Source organism: Balaenoptera acutorostrata, chromosome 4, assembly GCF_949987535.1.
Source record: "Balaenoptera acutorostrata chromosome 4, mBalAcu1.1, whole genome shotgun sequence".
Taxonomy (NCBI): domain Eukaryota; kingdom Metazoa; phylum Chordata; class Mammalia; order Artiodactyla; family Balaenopteridae; genus Balaenoptera; species Balaenoptera acutorostrata.
In genome coordinates, this window is record NC_080067.1 from 148,710,946 (window position 1) to 148,733,197 (window position 22,252).

At 54.1% G+C, this 22,252-nt stretch overlaps 1 protein-coding gene across 5 annotated transcripts in view; it reads left to right on the forward strand.

The window, feature by feature from the left end:
• The window catches only part of SLC37A1 (solute carrier family 37 member 1), an 80,683-nt gene extending 58,534 nt beyond the window's left edge, over positions 1–22,149 (forward strand). For all 5 annotated transcript variants that reach the window (XM_057546138.1, XM_057546140.1, XM_057546137.1 and 2 more), the window contains 9 exons: positions 2,740–2,830; positions 4,853–4,915; positions 5,364–5,449; positions 6,929–6,977; positions 8,098–8,171; positions 10,965–11,043; positions 17,090–17,187; positions 20,719–20,783; positions 21,216–22,149. In XM_057546138.1, the coding sequence (XP_057402121.1) occupies positions 2,740–2,830; positions 4,853–4,915; positions 5,364–5,449; positions 6,929–6,977; positions 8,098–8,171; positions 10,965–11,043; positions 17,090–17,187; positions 20,719–20,783; positions 21,216–21,231 (621 nt within the window). In that variant the 3' untranslated portion in view covers positions 21,232–22,149. The remainder of the gene's footprint in view (positions 1–2,739; positions 2,831–4,852; positions 4,916–5,363; positions 5,450–6,928; positions 6,978–8,097; positions 8,172–10,964; positions 11,044–17,089; positions 17,188–20,718; positions 20,784–21,215) is intronic.
• The last annotated feature ends 103 nt before the right edge of the window (positions 22,150–22,252 follow it).

The window sequence follows — 22,252 nt, forward strand, 5'->3', positions numbered from 1 at the left end:
ACCGCTTCCCTCACGCTGGCCTCGGGGAGAACGAGCAGAGAGAACCCAGAGGCTCTGTAGCGACCATGTGGGAGCTGGAGACTAAACAGTGCACCCAGAGCCTTCGAATCATGGCCCAGAAATGAAAGAACTGAGAACTTCGGCTTTAGAACAGAAACTTCTGCCGGTGCCCAGATGAAACTGGGCTGTGGAGGGCCCTGTTGCCGGTCTCCTGCCAGAAGAGAATGTCGAAGGCCAGGCCTGGACTCCTGGGGTCACTAAAAAAGATCTCTGTGGGCTGGCCGGAGGAGACGCTGGTTCTAAATTAAAAAGTTATCTTTTAAATGTTGCTAAAAACAACAAGTAACTTTTCTGTTGCACCTTATTGTGTAGCCATCTCAAATACTTTTGCTAAAATGTAGGGTGCACACTATAAATAGAAGTGGGGTGGCGGAGAGAACAGGCTTCAGGGCCCTGGCCTGGCCTGACCTGGCCCTGCTGCAGATGAGCCGGGTGTGCCTGGCAAGGGTGTTAACCACTCTGGGCCTCCATTTCCTCCCTGTAATACAGGCTCAGGGCCTGAATTACTACTTAATGCTGTTCTGAGGATCAAATGAGATCATTAACTACACAATAAGCACAATGCCAGGCACATGGTAAGCATGCAGTACATCACCCACACGCACCCTCATACTGGGTCTGACTGTGAAAACATAACTTGCTTCATTTCAAAGGCACTGACACGAATTGCATATTGTGTGCTTTGCCTAGTGTTGAGGGGTGTTCGTAACTTTGCAGTATAACCTGGGAGGAGCAGGGGAGGGGGTCAGTACCTTAGTGCTACCCGATTTCTCACGCAGATTTCCCAAGTGATATCCTGACTTATTGTCTCACAAGGGCCACCTCTTTCTAAACGCAGACGTAAGATGGAACGCAAACAAGCATTTCACAGTAGCCGTGAGACTCCAAACCTCAGTATCCTTCCTCGTCAAGGTCTACGTTTCCATTTTGGGCGTTACCAAACTCAGGGCCTGCTGCTTGCCCTCGAGAATCAATACTCGAGAGGCAAGTGTTGGTTAGAAGGGAAAGTCGCTTTAATCAGAAAAGCTGACAACCTGGGGAGAAGGCGGACTCATGTCCCCAAAACCAACTCCAAAGATTCTGCTCGGCCATGAAAGTTTTTAAAGAGAAAAGGAGAAGGAGTCTCAGTTAATCATTGAGATAAGGGGTCAGAGTTGTCACCTTCCCCCAGTGTGTGCAGGCTTGTTGACTTCTTGTGATCTTTCTTTAGATGCTCTCTTGTTCACACAATTTGTTCACAGCCTTACTGACAGGGAAGCTAAGGAAGAGATCTGGTCATCCATTGATATTAATTACTTATTCTTCATTTTTACTTCTTTGATCTAGGAAAGAACCAACAGGTTAGGCAAGGTATTGTGTAATCAAAAGATTTGACAGGTGTGCTTAGGCCAGAGACGCGTAGACGATGGGGGTGCCTGGTTTAAGGTTAGTTACAGTACAGCTCTGCTAAAGTGACAAGAGAGAAGGGGCATCTCCTGCAGAGAGCTCTTTCCTTCCAAAAGCTGCTGACAGATCCCCCTTGTCAGAACATCATCCCATTTCTATGGGTTCATGGGGGAAGGTCCATCTTCTGTAACTTCTTCATGCGGACATAGGCTGCCATATTCTCAGAGTGGGAGAAGTTGACATGGGGCACCTCTTTGCTGACAATTTTAGTTGCCTGCGTATGTGCATGGGCAGAACAAGCTACAATTATTGGGTTGGCCAAAAAGTTCTTTCAGGTTTTTCCATAACATCTTACGGAAAGACCCAAATGAATTTTTTGGCCAACCCAATATTATGATGCCCACAAAGACATAGGTTATTATGTGCAATAGTGTTAATCCCATTCTCTTGAGACCAGTTCTCGGAATTGTGCTAACCATAGATCCAGTACTGCTGAAGATGAAGCAGCCTATGTCATGGCTACAGTCTGGTCATCATGCAGTCAGCTCTTTCCTCTGGTGGCAGTTACAGTATCTGTAAAACAACTCAGGAATGTGCATCAGATACTGAAGGATTCGGTGACTCTGTTATCCTAGTTATTAACTGCTGCAACCTACTCCCTGTGACTCAGGGAGGCCTGGGAGACTTCAGCTTCTCTACAAACAAGAGGCAGGGGCATGGAGGGGCCTTTGTACTTGGAGGGGGAGGGGGCGTTGCAGGGTTCTACCTGGTTCCATGGGTGTTTCCCCAACACCTACTAGTCTGCTTAGTCCCAGGCAGGTGGAGGTAGCCTGTGTATCTTACAGAATAGTCGGAATTGTTTGTGCTCTGTGTTTCCAGATCTCTGTATCCTTTGCAGTGATTTCAGTTTTAGGGGAAAAAGAAATAGCCAATAAATACTCAGTAACTAGGTGACTCTGCACAACATCTGTGCCCTTTGAGAACCCCTTTAATAGCTAAGTTTCAGAGAGATGTGGTGTGAGAATTAAACCAGTAGTATTTTTATTGACTCTGATCTGATGTAAAGACATTGAATTTCAACCTTAAAAGGTAAGAGTCCATATCGGTCAGTTCTCCAGTTACCTCATGTCCTCCACAGCGATACAGTAGCCGTGCATCTGGAGGTGCTAAACCCAGACCCAAGATGTGGGCTGTTTTTACGGGAATGAAGTGCTGTGTAATTCTATTGCATATTTCAGCAAACCTGCTGAGTCCACTTTCGGGGTGAACCCCCGCTCTCTCTCTCTCTTTCAGGGCGTGATAGAGTTCTCTCTGTGTCTACTGTTTGCCAAGTTGGTCAGCTATACTTTCCTCTTCTGGCTTCCACTGTACATCACAAATGTAGGTGAGTACCTGTTACTAGCGTCACAGCTGGGAAGTTCTGCACAGGGGCTGTGGTCGGGACTCCCTTTTATCCACTGGTGTCTACAGTCTTGGAAGGGAAAGGGATGCACGGTGCTTTTGAATCAAACAACATGATTAGTAGAAATGTACAGACCAGGGCTTCCCTGGTGGCGCAGTGGTTGAGAGTCTGCCTGCCAATGCAGGGGACACGGGTTCGAGCCCTGGTCTGGGAGGATCCCACATGCCGTGGAGCAACTAGGTCCGTGAGCCACAATTACTGAGCCTGCGCGTCTGGAGCCTGTGCTCCGCAACAAGAGAGGCCGCGATGGTGGGGGGCCCGCGCGCCGCGATGAAGAGTGGTCCCCACTTGCCACAGCTGGAGGAAGCCCTCGCACAGAAACGAAGACCCAACACAGCCATAAATAAATAAATAAATAAATAAAAGAACGTGAATTTCTAAAAAAAAAAAAAAAAAAAAAAGAAATGTACAGACCAAAAGAATTCAGACAGCAACGTTTTACTGCCATAATGATAACCTGGATGGGGTTTAAAGGGTTGACACGGTATATCCCAGCTGTGGCTACAAATCCCACGGGGTTCTTCCTATCTGGGGCAGCCTGCTTTTAAATGTAGGCTGCATCGGACTTTGGGTCACAGCAGCTGGTGGGCAGGAGCAGAGAGGCCTGAGGGATCTGAGATAATAACGGCTGAATAACTGACCTGGAAATGGCTTCTTGGAGATGAGCTCGAACTCTGGGGAGCGGACAGTTGGTGTCGCATTTCCAAAGTCCAGCCGGGGCTGAAGCTGTAGACTGTGACAGAGCGGACTTGCCCCGTAGTAACGTCCGCTCCCTGTCCTGTGCGTGACCACGCGGGAAGATGGGCAGGGACCAGCGGCTCCTCAGGGGAGGGGTCCTGTGCAGGGGCTGCAGCCACGGCTAAAGGGACAGGGATGGTCAAGGAGGGCCCCGGGCTCTGGGCCCCGGGGTCAGGGATTGTGGGGACAAAGCAAAGAAACCAGGGTCCCTGGGAGGAGCGGGCTGTAACGAACGTGGAAAGAGGAGACATTTGGGACACGGGGGCTCCAGTGTACAGACCAGTAATTCCTGGCAGTGACGTAGGACCAGCAGAGGTGGATGGGAGCTCCAGGCCGGAGGGCTGAGTTTCTTGGGGATGGAGGTTGAGGAGGCGGTGAGGGGACCACCCTATGTTAGCAGGGACCCGGTCTAGGCGGGGCTTCGGAGCTTCTTTCCCGGGCTAGCGACCTCCATGTGCAAGGCGCACGCAGTGTAGACAGGTGGGCCCTTGATAGGCCGGCCCTGCACCTTCCACCCCAGCGGTCTCCTGTGACCGCGAAGGGCTCACATCGTGAGTTACTGGCATTTACCATCTGAGGGATCGTTTGAAAAGAGCCGAGTTCCCGGTCTGTGCCATTCGGGCCTCTGGGAAGGGCAGGACCTGATTCACAGTCCGGAGGCTCCCAAACCTCCAGGCGCTGGCCAGCCGGAATCCAGCTTAAAGCTCAGGGTTTGTGCTAAGTCCAGCGACGGATCCTGAGCTGAGCGTGGGGAGACCTCAGTCCCCTCCTCTGGAGGAGAAGGTTCCAGCCCCTCCCCGGCCTGAAAGCTGGGGGTCGTATGGTCCGTGTCCAGGGCGCTCTCGCGGGCCAGCCCCTTCCCCAGGTGGTGTCCCACAGGCCCTGCCTCGCCTTCGGGCCGTGTCTGACTTCACGACTGCCCCGGGGGGCCCCAGAGCAAAGGCGGGGCGGTGCTTAGACTGAGCCGGGGGAACCCTCACCTTTCGGTTGGGAGTGTCCCGTTTCCGTCCTCTCTGTGTGACTGCCTGCAGAGTGGACTCCTTTTCCTCCTTCTCCTCTGATAATTACTACGTTGATACTAATCTGATAACGGATCTAATAACTGCTGCTTGGTTTAAATCATGCTTCTGAAACAAAAGAATGTCGTGTGCAGCTCGCAGGCTGCTGCGACTTGCTTGCGGTGACGCTCTGCTGTCACGTTAATAGATCACCTTGACGTCAAGAAGGCCGGGGAGCTCTCCACCTTGTTTGATGTGGGCGGGATCTTCGGTGAGTTCATTTTTGTTCTACTTTGACTAAAACCTTCGCCACCGCGGCGCTGCGTGAACGCCCATGGCCCGCACGCTCTTTGAGTGGACTTCCAACTGGGAGGCCCCCGAGCCGGGCCTCTGAGGGCAGGTCCCTCCCCCTCCTGGGCCGTGAGCTGGTGCTCCCTGGGGACCAGGACACCCCTCACGTGGGCAACAGACGGGCGGCGTTAGGACCCTCACAGGCAAAGGGGCTTTGAGGCCGGCCTGAAAGCCGACCCCTAGACCTAGGTGCCCTCGGGTCGCGGGTCGGCAGCGCTGGGGCAGCTTCCTGCTCACGGGCTGCGGAAACGGGTCTGGAGAGGAGGTCGTTCCCTTCTTGCCGCTGCTGCAGCACGGGTCCTGCTTCCTCTCCACGGGGTCCTGCCCTGGCCGCACACGCCCCTCAGGACCCTCCCTCTCCCTTGCAGGTGGGATCCTGGCGGGTGTGATCTCCGATCGACTGGAGAAAAGGGCCTCCACCTGCGGCCTGATGCTGCTGCTCGCAGCCCCGACGGTGAGACCAGCCCCCACCTCGCAGGGCCCCTGCACCTCCGGAAACAGCTTGTCTGTCTCCCCCCAGCACACACGCCAGCTGCCCGGGCCCCCTCCTCTCAGGGCTCTGGTTCCTGGGAAGTGGCATCACCTCAACCCCAATCAGTGCCCCCTGCCCCCTCTCACTCTCCCCCTCCCCCATGCACACTGCACATTGCTCCCGGCACACTGCACACTCCCTGCACACTGCTCCCTGCTCCCTGCACACTGCTCCCTGCACACTGCACACTCCCTGCACACTGCACACTCTCCCTGCACACTGCTCCCTGCGCACTGCTCCCTGCGCACTGCACACTGCTCACTGCACACTGCACACTCTCCCTGCACACTGCACACTCTCCCTGCTCACTACACACTGCACACTGCACACTTTCCCTGCACACTGGTCCCTGCACACTGCTCACTCTCCCTGCTCACTGCACACTCCCTGCCCACTGCTCCCTGCACACTGCACACTCCCTGCACACTGCTCACTGCATACTCTCCCTGCACACTGGTGCCTGCACACTGACCCCCTGCACACTCCTCCCTGCACACTGCACACGTGCAACGACGCTGCTTCTCACTCATCCCTGGCTTCACATGTGCCGTGTGGACTGTTCCCTTTGGGACACCCTTCCCCCTTTCCCTCCCCCTCCCCCAACAGGCTCCTGCTCATTTTTAGGGTCCCTGCTGCAGCTGCCCAACCCGCCTCCCCAGGCAGCATCAACCCTCCCGTCATAATACAGGTTCCACTGCTTTTCGAGCATTTAGTAGTGCCTAACCTTGGGCGGGTGACTTTCCCTCTGAGCCTCAGTTTCCTCATCTGAAAAATGAGGATGACAGTAGCACCACCTCACAGTGTGAACGTGAGGATCAAGGGGAACGTTATACCATCACTGTTTTCACAAACAGCAACATCGTACATAGTAGTATTACTTGTCAACCTGCACTCTAATTATTTGCCCATCTGCCACTCCACTGGGCTGTGACCGTCCCCAGAACAAAGCCCAGTCTTCAGTCGTCCTGGGGCCTTGGACACTGCCCAGCACAGACCCTCAAAGAACCTTGACTCAGAAGTGCTGAGTGTGGACCCCTCGCCACCCAGGCCCTGGTGTTCGGGACAGACAGCCTGGGAGGGCACACGGAGCTCAGGGGGAGCTGCCCCAAACCCAGGCCCCTCGCCTGGGAGCTCAGAGTGGGGACACCCCCCTGGGTTCCCAGCTCACAGGGTGATCAGACCCTGTGTGTCTGGGACAAGCCTGGGGACAGTTTGCCGAGCACGCTGGATGCCTGTCTTTGGGTAGCCTGCCAGGGCAGCGTGGCCTTCCTTCCTTTCTAGGGGTTTCCACTGTGTGGTTGGCTGCCTGAGAATCACTTTTCAGAAATACAGGTTCCTGGGTAATCTCTCAGCTAGTCATGGTAAACCTTTGTCTTTCTCTGGTTTTGACACCGTTCACAGCTCTACATGTTCTCTGCCATCAGCAAAATGGGTCTAGAAGCCACCATCGGTGAGTCTATGAGGCCTTTCTTTTCTTTCACACACATTTTTCTTTTCTGTCCACACAGCTCTGTGAAATGAAATTTAAAAATCAACAAAGAAGCATGCAGTTTGTGCGATGTGGCTAAAATTGTCCCCGTGTCCCTCTTTGGGGGATGGGGGGGGGGCAGATGGGAGGGGCCCATAGAGACTCCTGCTCCCGGACCTGAGGCCTCAGGTTTAAGGGCCAGCGTGGGAGGGTGCAGGCCCCTGGGCTGGGGCAGTGAGGAGCTCTGGGTGCCCAGTGCAGGAGGCACTCAGAGAAGCCGCACATCCCCCGGAAGGCAGCAGGCGGGGCTGCGGAGACCTGCACCTCCAGCATCACCAGCCCAGGGGCACCGTCCCCTCTTAGCTGCTCTGTCAGCTGCCATTCTGGGCACGGTTGCTATTTTTAACTTCCTACAAGGAGCGCTATCAAATTAAGGCTCTGACACTGAGTAAATACTTCTTCTGTTGTCGCGTGACAGCAGTGGGGCTTGGTAAGGATCCCATTAAAAGTTATCCAGAGGGCAGGTTCGTGATTCAAGGAGACGATGGAGTTTCCTGGGACCCCTCGGTCCAGAAGCTTCCGCACAGAGGAATGTGAACCAGAGGATGGTCCGGGAAAGGGAGCCCAGGGGACAGGTTATGAGCTCGGTGGTCCCGCCCGTGCGGAGCTGGGCTGTGCAGCTTGGGTGCAGAGAGGAAGCCCTGTCTGCTGCAGGCGAGGCTGTGGCTGGTGGTGGCGTCCAGGCGCTCCCCCGCGTCCCGTCTGTGGTCCCGTCTGTGCCCGGGCGCCGGGGCTCTCAGTTCCTCTTGGCTTTTGGCAACAGCTACTGCCCATCAGGTTTGAGCAGGCAGGGACCAGGTCCTCTGAGCAGAGCTTGGATCTTTGGGAAAGTGTGATTGGACTTAGAGACATCTCAGGGCAAGTTTGAAGGAAGATGTTTGTGACGCTTGCCCCAGCAGTGGCCACTCCCCGCACCGGCCTGCGCGCCGACCCGTGTGTGATGCCGGGATGCCCACCTAGGGAGTAGCTAAGACGGTAGAGGCTCTCCCGCAGGACCCTGTCCTGCTGGCTGAATCCCCCTCCCGGTTTCCGTTTCCCACAGCCATGCTACTCCTCAGCGGGGCCCTGGTCAGCGGGCCGTACGCACTGATCACGACCGCCGTCTCCGCCGACCTGGTGAGTGCCGGCAGCTCAGCGCAGAGCCGGGGCCACATGCTGCCCGGGGTGGCCACCCCTTCCATCATGACGCAGTGGTCTCTGTTAGTAAGACGGTCTGTTTCTGTAAGCACTCTTTTGCAGATGACCAGTAAGGATGCCAAGAGTCTTCTGAAGCAAATAAGGGGACATGGCAGTCCCATCCCATAAACGAGTGGGCCAAGATGGTCTGAGGCCCGAGGTCCGAAGCCAGTATCTGGCTCGCTCCTCTGAGCTGCCCTGGCAGCCGCGGAGGCTGGTGGCTGTGTGCCCCAGAGCCCCACTTCAGGGCCTCAGCAGAGTCCAGCCCACCCTGGGTGCCCCCTCTGTGCCCAGCCCCCTGCTGGTCTTGGAGACTTCAGGGACAAGCCCGGTGGGGTCCTGGCCCTGGGAGGACATACTCCAGGTAGGAGGCCAACATGGTAAAGAAATGGTTCATGTACAGGGTGGTGAATGCCACGGCAGGGCCACCCAGGGCCTTGGAATCCACGGGGGCTCCTGACCAGTTCTCCCTGGAGGGGAGGCTTCTTACAGATGACATTTGACTCTCGACCTTAGGGACCCTTAGAGAGCAGGGCTGTCTCATCCACCTGATAGGAAAGACAGTCATTTCGTGCAGTGGCCACGTGCGGACATCTGAAGGACGCACTGCACTGAAATACAAAATCCCCTGTTAGAAGGTGGTTTCCATAAATAAACGGGAGAGAAGAGGCAAGTGCCCTGCACAGAAGGGTTTATGCAGGTCCTCTGCCCTGGGGGAGGGAGAACACCCCCCCTTTCCTAAGGGGCAGGGTGTGCACAGGGATGTCCTCCCACAGAGGGCAGCGTGGGGAGGGGGAAATAGAGTAACTTCTCAGGGGAGAAACCTGACAGCCCCACCTCCACCAGGGGTCACCATCAACACCAGCAGGGATGCACAGATGCCGGGTAAGAGGTGATGAGCACAGCCCTTCACCTCCGTGGTCCCCCTCCCAGAACCCACACCCCATCCAATCACAAGAAACAAGGAAAGTCCCAGAAATAAAGTCTGCGAAGCTGTCACAGCCAAGAGGAGTCCCAGGAGACACAATGACTAAATCTTATTCAGTGTCCTGGGTGGGATCCTGGGACAGAGAGAGATTAAATTAGACACTAGGTAAAAACCCAGGGGGTCTGAATACAGTGTAGACTTTCGTGAGTACTGCGTCGGTAGCGGGTCATTCATCGTGGTAAACACAGCCTAAAGGAGTAAGATGTTAACACAGGGGCAAGTGGGGGCAGGGTCTGCCACACTCTGCTCTCTCTTTGCAAATTTTCCGTGACTCTAAGACTATTCTAAAATTAAAAGCTTATTTAAAATCATGAGCAGTTCCCCAGAAGTGGTTTACAGACTTGTGGGCGGGGCGGCCGGGCCTCCCAGCCATCTGGTCCTGCATCCCCTCCCCCAGCCAGCTCCCGAGTGCCCTCGAACTTTCCTGCCAGCTCCAGTGGGCATCTCCCAGGTCCTTTCTGCACCAGACCCAGAACCCACCAGCCGCCAGCTCACTCCCCTGTTTGGAAACCACAGCAAGCCCATGCCTCTGCAGCCCCCACGCCTGCTCCCGTGTCCCCTTCTCTTAGGGCCGCGGGCAGTGCGTCTGCCTGGCGCTCGGCCCTCTTAGAGCCACCAGCCTGCCCTCTGCACTGTCTTCGGCATCCCAGGCTCTTTTCTTCCGGGCAGAACCAGAAGTCCTGCCCTGACAGGTCAGCCGAGAGCAGAAGAGGAGGGAGGAGTGGGAGGGCGTGCTTTTCTCTTCCGCGTCCCCACGAGGGCTCTGGCCCACCCTCACGTTGACAGACTGCTCCTAAAACTGTCTTTACAAAGCGTGTCCAAGCTCCTGTCTGTGTGAGCACAGAACATTCTGGAAGGGTGTACACCAGACCAGCAGCGTGTTTGCCCTCATGGAGTTAGAGGGCGGAGGAGGGACTTTCACAGATTCCAGAAAATGTGGAATCTGGGGGATTAACTCTTGTGTGTGTGCTCTATTTTATACTATAGATGTATATATACACACACAAGCACTTGTTGTATTTTACAAGCTTTGGTTTACTTATATAGTTTTAGGTTTCCAGGCACTATTTTTCCTGCTTTATTTTTTCCTTTTATTGTCTTCAGTTTGTGATTTTTTTTTCCCCAAAACCTATAGGTGTGGCTTCTTGAAAACCAGAGGTCCTGTTGGTTTTTCATTTAGGACTTGTGCCCCCTACATTGGTTTCTTGGGTCCTGCCCTCTTACCCGTCCCCGGGCATTTGCCATTAATTAGATACTGCAGAGCCGTCTCACCCACGGCACAGAAAGCCCCAGGCAGACACGTGGACGTGGGCATCAGCACTGGCACAGCTTAGGGACGAACAAGAAACAAGGAAAGTCCCAGAAATAAAGTCTGAGGGAAATAAAGTCTTAGGGACGAACAGCATTCATCTTTTCATTTTCCACGCTGGCCGATACGGTGCCTCGGTGATTGTGCCGAGGAAAGATTGGTTTATTGAAGAGAATTTTAAGAACTTTTTTCAAACTTGAGTGTATCTGGACAAGTATTTCTGATGAGTTCTTACTATTAAAAGCACTTGAAACTTTGCATCTTTTTCCAAGGTGAGTTTGGGATGGAATAGAACTTAAATTTTCTGATGGAAATACCCCACATTTTGCTTTGCAGAGTGATTTGGGTGAATTGTCATATAGGAGGTGTAGGTTTATTTCTGCCTCCTCTGCTGTTGCTGGGACGTGTTTCACATTTGTGTTTCCCTCTCTTCTAGGGGACTCATAAAAGTCTGAAGGGAAACTCCCACGCCCTGGCCACCGTGACCGCCATCATTGACGGAACTGGGTCTGTAGGTACGTGGATGCTTTTAGCCCGTCACTGTGGGCCTAGGGGAGACACATCGTCACATCCTAGTTAACAGATGCCCAGGATTCCAGTTGCCTGGGTGATATCAGGATCAGCTGGCCTTCTTAAAATGTGAGCAGATCAAAAGCACGTGCAAACCCAGAGCAAACAGGTGACTGGCCCTGCCTGTCCTCTTTGGTCATATGGTTCCAGAGGAGACCTACGCATGTGGCTGGCAAAACAAGGTTTCCTCGGTCTGAAAGGAGGTGGACCCAGGTTTTCTTCCAAGCCGGTGGTGGGCAGACTATGGCCCACGGGCTGCTGGGCCACTGACTGTTTATCACCGTCGTTTCAAGGGAGATAGAATCTTATTTCAATGTAAATGACAGGTGAACCGGTGGGTCCCACGGCACACAAGACTCCGAGTGTTACCAGCCCTGTTAAGGATCTTGGGGAGAATGCAGTAGCATGTTCTGGAGGGAAAGAGGAGCAAAATAAACAACTCACCCCTCTGAGCTGGGCGGATGGGAGCTGGTAAACAGCAAGCCTGTCCGGATCCGTGAGTCAGAAGGCTGCCAGCAACGTCCTTGACCTTTGTTGAGCCTCTTGGGAGGAGCACACAGACCTGGACCCCTCCTGCCAAGACCCCAGAGCTGCCTGCCCCGGGCTCCTGCGTCGGCGAGGGCCCCTTTCTGGAGACGCGGGAACTGAAGCTGGGAGGTGGACTGGGGTGGCCCCCACGGCTGCTGCGGAGGATCTCGGTTGCATCCTGATGTGTCACCTACCGCCCCAGGCCCCTGAAGTAGGGGGACAATGAGAGAGAGGGCAGACCAGGTGGGGAGGGGCCCTGGGGGGTCTGGAACACCCCTGTAGCAGTAAACAAAGCGCTTGCCGGACCAAAGCGGCTCTGTAAGCACAGTTCCACCCAATACTGGCCTCTCCGTGGGCCCTCCTCGGTCCACCCTGTCTGGGGCGTGTGGACCCCTCCCTGCCCAGGCTCAGGGCCTCTCCCCGCTGGCCTGCCCTCCTCTGGAGCACCGTCCACCTGTCTACTCTGTACTGTCCTCTCTCCCTGCACCTGAATGGAAGCCCCAGGAGGACAGGAGTTTGTTTCGTTCTCGGTTGTACTCTGAGCCCCGAGACGGTGCCTGGGACGAAGCAGGCACTCAGTAAGTGGGAGAGGAAGGAATTGCCCGGTGGCTGTAAGACGGGAGATCGCAGGCGGGCCGGGCGGTCTCCCATCCAGGCTGTCGGGTTCGAAGATGAGGGGCCGGGTAGCAGAGGCCCCGGGCCCCCCTCAGCCCGCACGGCTCACTGGGACGGGGCCTCCCCGGTCCCTGCTCGTGCCACACCGTGATAGCGGCCGCCACTCTGGTGTTCTCGGTGAGACCATCCCCTCGGGGGCACCTCTTGGGAACCGGGGTACAGGTCTGGGGTTAGGGAGGTGGGGCAGGGGGCCGTGCCGTGTGACGGGTGTCCGCGGCCTGCCAGCTCGCCCCCCCGGGCTCACATGGCCCCTGAGAAGTTTCCCACGGCCTGGAAGGTGCGCCGTCGGGGGACTCCTGGGCTGAGCACGGGTCTGAGGGGCTGTGTGACCCGGCAGCCTCCTCGCCACCTTCTGTCCACAGAGGCCTCTGTCTGAGTCAGTCCAGCGCCCACTGTGACACCCTTTTCTGAAAGCAAATTGGGAGCTTGGCCGGCAGCCCTGATTGCATTTTTTTTTTTTTTTTAAAGAAATTCACGTTCTTTTATTTATTTATTTATTTATTTATTTATTTATGACTGTGTTGAGTCTTCGTTTCTGTGCAAGGGCTTTCTCCAGTTGCGGCAAGTGGGGACCACTCTTCATCGCGGTGCGCGGGCCTCTCACCATCGCGGCCTCTCTTGTTGCGGAGCACAGGCTCCAGATGCGCAGGCTCAGTAATTGTGGCTCACGGGCCCAGCTGCTCCGCGGCATGTGGGATCTTCCCAGACCGGGGCTCGAACCCGTGTCCCCTGCATTGGCAGGCAGACTCTCAACCACTGCGCCACCAGGGAAGCCCTACCCTGATTGCATTTTAAAGCAGAAGATGGGGGGTTAAAAAGAAGGAAACTATGAAGTAGCCTAAAGAACACATTTTTCTTGATATCCTTCTCAAAGCAAGAGGAAAGCAGAAGTCCTTGGCCCAGGGTAGAGACTCTGCGTCTCTAATCGGGGGCAGGCTCTGAGCTGCAGGACGAACCAAAGCCCAGCTCTGAACACCTGTCACCCCTCACAGAAGGAGGGCAGAGGCTTACTCAGACCATCCCTGACCTCTGCACTAAAAGCTGATCATCCGGAGTCATCACACCCACCTGATGGCTGCAGGTCCTGCACCCGGGGTCTGGCTGAGACTCGGACTCCACGGGCTCTGGTAGCCCCGGTGCACCGGGACAGAGGAGGTGGTCGCCATGGAAACGGCATGCAGGCGCGTCCACCACTCTGTCTCCCCCACTGTTTCTCTGCTTAAGTGCTGCCCAAGTAGATGGACGCAAAGCAAGGCTCAAGTGGAAATTCACACTGTTCCAGCAGAAATTCTGTTCACAAGGGCGTTTACCCTGATGTATTTATTAAATGTTGTAAATGTTGGTTCCGACGGAGACAGAGCTTGACTCATCGTGAACAAGCTGGTGCCTTCCCGCAATTCACCAGAGCCAGACGGTTGCAGGGACACCAGTTCATGTGTTCGGTGCGTTCACAGGGTTGAGAACTGCATCCCAGTGGGCTGCAAGGCTGGCTGTTTCTATATGTTTATGCAGAGCGATTAAATAGAGCCCTGAGTTTCTTCAAGTTAATTTTTATTTTCTCAAAGCAACACACAGTGTTACTTTAGAAACCAGACAGTAGTCTTAGAAACTTATTATAATGCAAAATGACAGTCGCCTGCCCACGCCCCCTCCGCCCCCTCTTTCTAGAAGCCATCACTTTCGACCATTCTTTCCGGTCTTCCCCACATACGCATTTACACGTTTCTTGATCCATCACCTTTTGACCTTCTCTCCTGTCCTCCTGGTGAGGAAGCTGGGGACCCTACTCCCCACAGCCCCTCCTCTCATCCTCCCCAACCATCCTGACTACTTAACATCACTCACTCTTGAGCCCAGAGATAAACTTTAACTATACATCCTTAATATGCACATTTTTGTTTTTCCCCCCGAAGTAACAAATGTCCCGTTTTCCTTTTTGTTTACATTTCTGTCTCGGCTGTTCCTTCCTCTCCAGCATGGCCGGCAGCCTGCGAGGGGCCCTGCAGCCACGTGACCCCTGTGCTCTGCCTAGGACACGGCTCTCATCCCAGAGCTGCTTGTACTGCCCTCCTGCAAGTCCCTTTCATGTCTTGCCCACGGTGGACCCATTTCCTAGATCCCGTGTTTACTTCTCCTCTTTGGTGGAAAACGTCTCCTAGTAGCTTCCAAGGAATAGTTCGCAGGAGGCAGATTTGAGAGCTCGGGGGTCTGTGGGGTCTGGATTCAGTTCTCTCCCTTGATGGATAGTCTGTCTGGGTATGGAATTCTAGCTGAGAGTCCTTTTTCTCCAGAATTCTGGTGTCTTCTAGCTCCCGTTGTCACCACAGAGAAGCTCGTTGTCACCCTTAGCCCAGGCCTCCACCTCTGACCTCTGGTCTTTCCTCTTGGAGGCCCCCGGGTTCCCTTTACCTCTGCAGCCTCTTTGCATCCCCCGTGCCCTGGGCGCCTGGGGCCCACCCAGTCTGGAAACACATGCCCTGCCTCCCTGGGGAAGTGTGCTGTGTTTTCTCTTTGACAAGTCCCCTCTACTGTTTTTGTCTTCCTAGAAAACCTATTAGTTGGATGTTTAACTTTCTGGATTCATCCTTCAATTTTCTTTTGTCCTTGCCTGACGATGTCTTTGTTGTTTTCCTCTACTTTCTCAGAGATGTTCTTGGCTTTCCTTTCCAACTTGCGTACTGAACTCTTTATTTCAGGCATCACAATGCTATATTCATTAGTGTCGTTCTGCCCTTTCGGTGCATCCTGTTCTTACTTCTTGGATGCAGTGTTGTGAGATTGAATCCTGTGAAATTGCTGACGTTGGATGGTTTTCAGACACAAAAGTGGGAGTTTCGCATGATTCAACTTCTTTTTCTGTTAGTTCTCGGAGGGTATGACATTTTCCTGGGAGTGTTCTTCTCCACAGTTTCTTTATTTCCTCCAGATTCCCCCTCCTCCCGGCTTGTTTGCTTTCACGTTGAGGCTTTCCTCTGACACGGGTGAACCTCGGCCATCCCATCATATATTCATATTTAAAACGGAGCCACTAAGAACTCGTCAGAAGCCCTTTCTGCACGGGGGGCATGTCAACTGCTGGTCTTTGGGGTCTGACTGGGGTCTGGAGGAGGAGCCCCCTCCCCCACCAGGACCCACAGGGGTGTGACCTCACTGCCAGCATTCTTGCCACCGGGAGGCAAGGTTAAGCTTCTGCTCTCCTGGGGGGTGGGTGTGGGGAGTGATCACTGAGTAGTGACGCTGAGGAGGAGAAACCTGGGATCAGAGGGGCTGGAGGGTCGTATCTAACAGTTCGTTATAGAAGAGTCTCAGCCAGATCCTGTCTTCTCCTACTGCCCCCGCCTCCCCTGCCTCGTGCACTTGGGCAGTCTGGCTCTGAGCTGTGAGTCCCCGGCCCCTTCTCGTGAGCAAGGAAAACCGTGCCAGTCACGCCCTTTAAATCCCATCCTCAAAAGCAGTGCCTTCTCTCATCCACCCGTCTCCTTGTGGGTTTTAATTTTTTTTAACTCAATTATGGTTCATCCTGGGGTGTTCGGGAGGGAAGAGATAAGCACGTGTGAACAATCCACCACGTCTACCTGGAGTCCTTCTGTGACTTTAAAAAGACACAATTGCTTCTCCGATTATAAAAGTAGTAAGCACTCCTTGTGGACATTTAAAACAACATTAGCACGTCTAATGTAGGAAAGACCCTCATCATCCTATCTGTCAGAGGTTAAATCTCAGTCAGTAACTTGGTGTGAATTCTCCATGCTTCTTCCTGTTCCAAGCCACTGAACCATCCTACACGCGTTTCATAACTTATTCCAGTCTCTCTTAGGAAAATAAACAACTGCTGCAACAAACATTCTTAAACAGATATCTTTGGATATTTTGAGGAATATTTGCTTTCTTTTGTTTTGTCGTTTTTTAAAAAATTATTTTGACGTAATTTGAGACTTACAAAAAGGTTTCAAAAATAGTACAAAGAAATCACATTTGCTTTATCATTCCCTCTTCTTCCCTCCCTGTCTCTCGCTTTTCTCTGTCTCTCTCTATGCATACACACCCACAAATGGGCGCATATGTATACACACATGCGTGTATACTTATGAATATACACGTGAATGTTTTTTCCCAAACCACTTAAGAAAGAGTAAATTGCAGACATGCTGCCCCTTTTACCAATAGCTGTGTATTCAGCGTATGTTCCCCCAAAACAAGGAATCCCTGGTATAACCACAATACAATGGTCAGAATCAGGAAATTAACAGTGATACAGTATTAACATCTACTAACCTTATTCATATTTAACCAAATATTTTTATAGCATAAGAATATCTAAGGTTGTGTATTAGGTTCTGACTACTTTATAATAATTTTTTAATGGGATTGTTGGGTCAAAAGAATGGATATTGTAAAGTGAAGACATATTTTTAGATTTGCTTCTAAAACAAGCTTGTACCAATCCTGCCCTCACCAGTATGAGTACCAGGCTTTTTTATCCCTTATCAATCTGACAGCTGAGAGTGAAATTTTAGCGTTTAATGTGGTTTTTCTTTTTTTTGGCCACACTCCATGGCTTGCGGGATCTTAGTTCCCCAACCAGGGATTGAACCCATGCCCCCTGAAGTGGAGGCTTGGCGTCTTAACCACTGGACCACCAGGAAAGTCCCCTTAACGTGGTTTTTTAAGTTAGGAGTAAGGTGTTGAGCACCTTCCTGTACATTTACTGGGCCTGGGTATTTTGGGTAGTCACGTTCCAGAGTTTTCTGCACACAGCACCACGCGTGTCCCTTTGCCTCGTTCCAGGAGCAGCGCTGGGCCCACTGCTGGCCGGGCTCCTCTCCCCGTGGGGATGGAACAACGTGTTCTACATGCTGATGTTTGCAGACGCCTGTGCCTTAGTGGTGAGTCATCTTGCTTTTCACCCAAGCAGCTTTCACGGGTGTCTCTGTGGCTGTCAGCCAAACACCGGTGGCACTTTTTCCTGCGGACTCCTGCGGCTCTTGGCAGAGTTTGCGCCGGTGACAGACCCCTAAATGTTCGTGGTCCTAGGCCCTTTCTCTGGTTTAAACAGATGTCCGAAGCAGCAGCAGGTGGTTTCCAGCAGGATGGGGGAGAGAGGCTGAAAGGGGGCTCGTGTGTGCCTCGGGCGGGTTCTTGAGCCCCGCTGCTCCGAAACGTCCACCTGTGAAGTGGGCAGAATAACAGCACCAGGGACGGGGTTACCGTGGGGATTAAAGGGGACGGTGCACCGAGCTGGACTCCCACCCAGTGCCACGACTGTTCCCACACCCCTCCTGCCCCCAGTCGGCCGCACTGGGGAAGCAGCTGGTTCCCGCACCCAAAGGGCTGGAGTTCAGAAGAGGAGCCGGGGCCGCCCACGCAGCGCTGAGCACTCCGGTCTCTGCGCCCCGCGTCTGTCCCCTCCTGCATGCAAAGGTCGGAGGCTTTCCCCGGGCTGGAGAAGGCCGGTCCCGACGGCACAGCCCTGCAGCGGCCACCTGCAAGAGTGGCCACCGCGCCCCCCGACTGGTCACCCCGCGCAGGGGCCCAGACCTGAAGCCACCGTCTCCTCTCACATCACCCGGAAAACTGAACGTTGATCCCAGTACAAATGAGTTGAGGATCTTGGAAATATCAACTCCATCAATTAAATGAAACTTTTATATTTTCATTCCCGGAAGCCCTAAGACACAGCTCCCCCCATTTCATACAGAATCAAATACCGACTCTCAACTTATGAACCTGTTAGGTGTTAAAAGCAGTTCCTCAATTAAGTCCCCAGATCATTTCTGCCAAGTAGCAGTGAAACTTCCATCGTTATGACTGTTTAAGACTGAAAACACTTCAATTTCAGAAATACCAGGTAATATATACGCTAAACTTCCTTTTAAAGGACAGCTAAACTCGTAAGGAAGGAAAGGATATCCCCAGGACCCCAGAATGTAAAGATAACTAAACTAAGCACCCAAGCTGATGCTGGAGCGGCCAGGGTGAGTCGTCAGCCTCAGGAATTGAGGGGCTGGGTGGTCATGCCTCCCCTCCCACACCCCTGGGACTCAGAGGCGAGGTGCTGGGCGGGCCCAGGATGCGGAGCTGGAAGTGGAGACCCCTCATCAAGCCCGGACCGTCGGGGAGTCCCTGCGTGTAGTGAAAGCACATACGTCTGCACACTGGTACAGAAGACACCCAGGATCTGTGCCGTCTCAGCCCACTCACCGGACTGGGGGGAAGTCTTCCCTGAGAACTTTTAGCCATGGACCTGCTTACAGTAACCTTCAGTTTTTTAACTTAACATTATGTAAATATTACGTAACACCCACAGAAAATTAAGTAAAGCTGGTTCTGGGGCGGTGATATACCTGGTTCTTCGGCAGAAGCAAATCCCAAACCACGTGAGCGGGACAGACCTCACCCCCCGCTGCATGGGGTCTCTAACACCCAGCTGCAGCTGAGCTCACACTCCCAAATCAGGAAACGGCAGGAAATGGCCCGCTGTGATGGAGTGACAAGCACAACAAACAGACCCCCAAACGGCAGGTAAAAGGGTTATCGGATAAACTGTAAAAATAAACACTTGTACCATTACTAAGATGATCATACTGAGGGAAGTAAGTCAGAAAGGGAAAGACAAATACCAAATGATATCACCTATATGTGGAATCTAAAATATGATACAAATGAACCTATCTGCAAAACAGAAACAAGCTCACAGACATAGAGAACAGACTGTGGTTGCCAAGGGGGAGGGGGAGGGGGAGGGGGAGGGAAGGATTGGGAGTTTGGGGTCAGCAGATGCAAACTATTATACAGAGGATGGATAAGCAACAAGGACCTACTGTAGCGCACAGGGAACTATAGCCAATCTCCAGGGATAAACCATAATGGAAAAGAATATAAAAAAAGATTGTCTATATGTGTATAACTGAGTCACTTTGCTGTACAGCAGAGATTGTCACCACCTTGTAAATCAACTAGACTCCAATTAAAAACAGATGAAAAAAAAATTACCAAAGATGGCAAAGAAGGAACTGAATTCATGAGCAAAGAACAAGAACTAAAAAAGACAGAGCTGGTGAGATACAGGTATAAGGAAATCATCCGGAATGCAGCCCAGAAAGAGAAAGATGGAAAATACTAGGGAGCAGATAGAGATGGGAGGTTCAGATGAGACGGCCCAGCACCGTCCAGGAGGAGCCCCAGAGGAAGAAACTGGAGGACCTGAGGTCGAAGCAGTCGTTGAAGAGAAAAGAGCTGGGTGTGAGGGGTGTGGGAGGGGATCCAGGCGGATCTGCAGTCACCGGCGGGCGGCGGACCAGCTTGGAAACCGCGACTCCAGTTACTCACAGGAAGCACACCTGAAATGTCAGAAAGGACGAAAGGGAAAGAAAGGGAAAACACATAACAGGGAACCAATAACTGCGAGGCCGAGGGACTGGCTAGATTAGATGAGAGGCTACAGCCAAAATCGCTGCAGGAGAGAGAGCGAGAAGGACGGTCTGCAGACGGCTCGGTGGTTCCACTGAGGACAGTCTTTTCAGCCTTAAAGACCAGACACGCCGCTTCTCTTCTGGGGTCAGTAGGCCAGTTTCACCTCCTTCCACGTCTGAGGCTGGACCTCCACGAACCCGCAGGTGACCCTGGGGGCCTGCGGACTGTCCGGCTGTGATCACACCTGGGGGCCTGCTCTCCGAGCCCCGGGCCTTCCCCTCTCCCTCTGACCCCCGTCACACGGGGCTGCAGCCACCTGGGCGGGCTCTGGGGCTAAGAGGCCCTGTCCCTGCTGGGCAGTGCACACAGACGGCCGCTTTTGTCACGTCTGAGCAGTTGGTGGGGCGACCAGCAAGCCCTGAGGCGGCAGGGCCGGGGCTCTCGCAGAAGCCGCCCCGTGAAACAGGGCTGCTCACAGGATGGCCGGGCAGCCTCCGGGGCCACTGGCTGCGGACACTCGCCTGGTCCTCAGTCACCCTATCTCCCCCGGTGTCTCCATGACCATGGGTCGCCTTGTCCTCGCTCTCGGTCTTTTTCCCACTTGGACACTTTATGATTGGACTGGTTTCATTTTAAACAGACATCCTTCTGGCTGGAATCTGTCCTAAGGGCTTTATTCCCAGGAGCACGGCCTCCGCAGGGACACACGGGACTCGGTGCCCAGCAGCCCTGCCCTGGGACCTGGCCCCTGGGCGGCTGTGCGGGGCACTCCCGCCGCTCTGCTTGAGGCTTTTAAGTTCTTTACGTTCTGAGGAAGAGGCCCCTCCGTGGGCAGCCGCCTCCCCAGTGCCCCACGGGAGAGCCGCAGACACAGGGAACTCGAGCGCCAGCTGGGTTGGGCTCCTGGGGGGCGGGGCTGCGCCGGCATCTTCCTGGTGACAGCAGGGCACCACCCCCAGGGTCTCCTGGCAGTAACCGTGGCCTTGTCTTTGCTCTGGGTGCAGTTCCTGCTCCGCCTCATACACAAGGAGCTGAGCTGCCCGGGGTCGGCGACGGGAAACCAAGCTCTGTAAGTGCGCCCTGCCCCCTGCGCCCCTCAGCCTCTGAGCGCCAGCCCGGCCTGTCTGCTGCCAGGCCTGCTTCTCCTAAAACACCACACCTCCCCCGTGGTCCCTGGCACTGCACGCCTCATGCACGCTCATTTTTCCTTTCCTAATAAATACCTGGTCTGGATACGATCCCGGCAATCTCTCCTCAAAATGGAGTGAAAAAATGTGCGGGGAATTTGCCTCTTTTGCTCTGCTCTTTGAGCTGCAGCTTTCGGACAAACATAGCAGCTCCCAGGCTCAGCCTGGCTCTGCTCCCCCTTCCTGTGTCCTCTCCCCTTTTCTGTCCCCAAGGCCTCAGGGCAGGAAGGGAGAAGCCCCAGGCTCTGCGCTTTGGGCATGAATTGAGCGCTGCAGGCAGGGTGACCAGCTGCTGTTTCATCCTCCCCTTGCAGGTTTAAGGAGCACTGACCCCTCGAGTCCCGTGGAGGGAGGCTGGGCCAGTCCTTCACAAACTGACTTTCAAGGAAGAGTTCAAATAAAGGATCCTGTGTTGAAAAGAGTGATTTACCCTTGCCTTTTGCACATTCACCTGGGAAAGACACACAAGCCACCTTGAGAAATCCTGGTTCTATGTCAGCCGGGCCGTGGAGCTCCGGCAGTGGTGGAGCAGCTCGTGGGCAGTGCCGGCTGCCGCCCGCTGAGCCCCACAAGCTGGCACCTTGGGGCGCCGGGTGGCCCCTCCGCATCCTGAGCGACAGCGGCCGGGACTGGTGTGCGGCGCCCAGGGGAGCTTCGGTCTCTCTCAGGTATTTCAGCGCGGGATGTCGGAGCGGGTGGAGCTCAGGTGGCAGGAACATGCCGGGGGCCAGTCAGGATGCTGCAGGCGGTCGGGGTGCGGACAGCAGAGACGCCTCTGCAAGGACAGAGCCGACACCTGCATCAAAACCAAGACAGAGCTCAGACCCATCGTGTCACCCAAAAGATGTCCCCAGCCCTTCCCCCTGCTCTGCACCCAACCGGAAACGGTCCAGGGTGGACTGCGGTGAAGCCGTCAAAGCCTGTGGACAGTCTGGAGGACAGACGGCCGCCCCGGAACCCCGGGGGTTCCCATCACCGGAGCCCCAAGGGCCCCGAAGCCACTGGCCCCGGGTGGGGTGGCGGGGAGGACACGGCGAGGCCGGGCCCCCAGCCCAGCCCTCTGTCTCCCCCATGACGCCACGCACAGACCGGGGCCTGTCCTTGGTGACACAGCACTGGAGCGGGTTTATTTATTGAAATGGGTAATGTGTTACAGGAGCTTAGGGAACATACGTGGCATCTTGTTATTGATTCAGACAAACTCCGATTGTTCTCTAGCCACTTGTTGCCTCGGGTGTTGCCTCTCGGTTGTTGACCTTTGAAATAAAATGTTTAAAAAAAAGAAACTCAGGCAGAATGTTGGTTATTTCTGCTCACGTCTCCATTACGTTCAAAAAAGAAAACTTCCAAA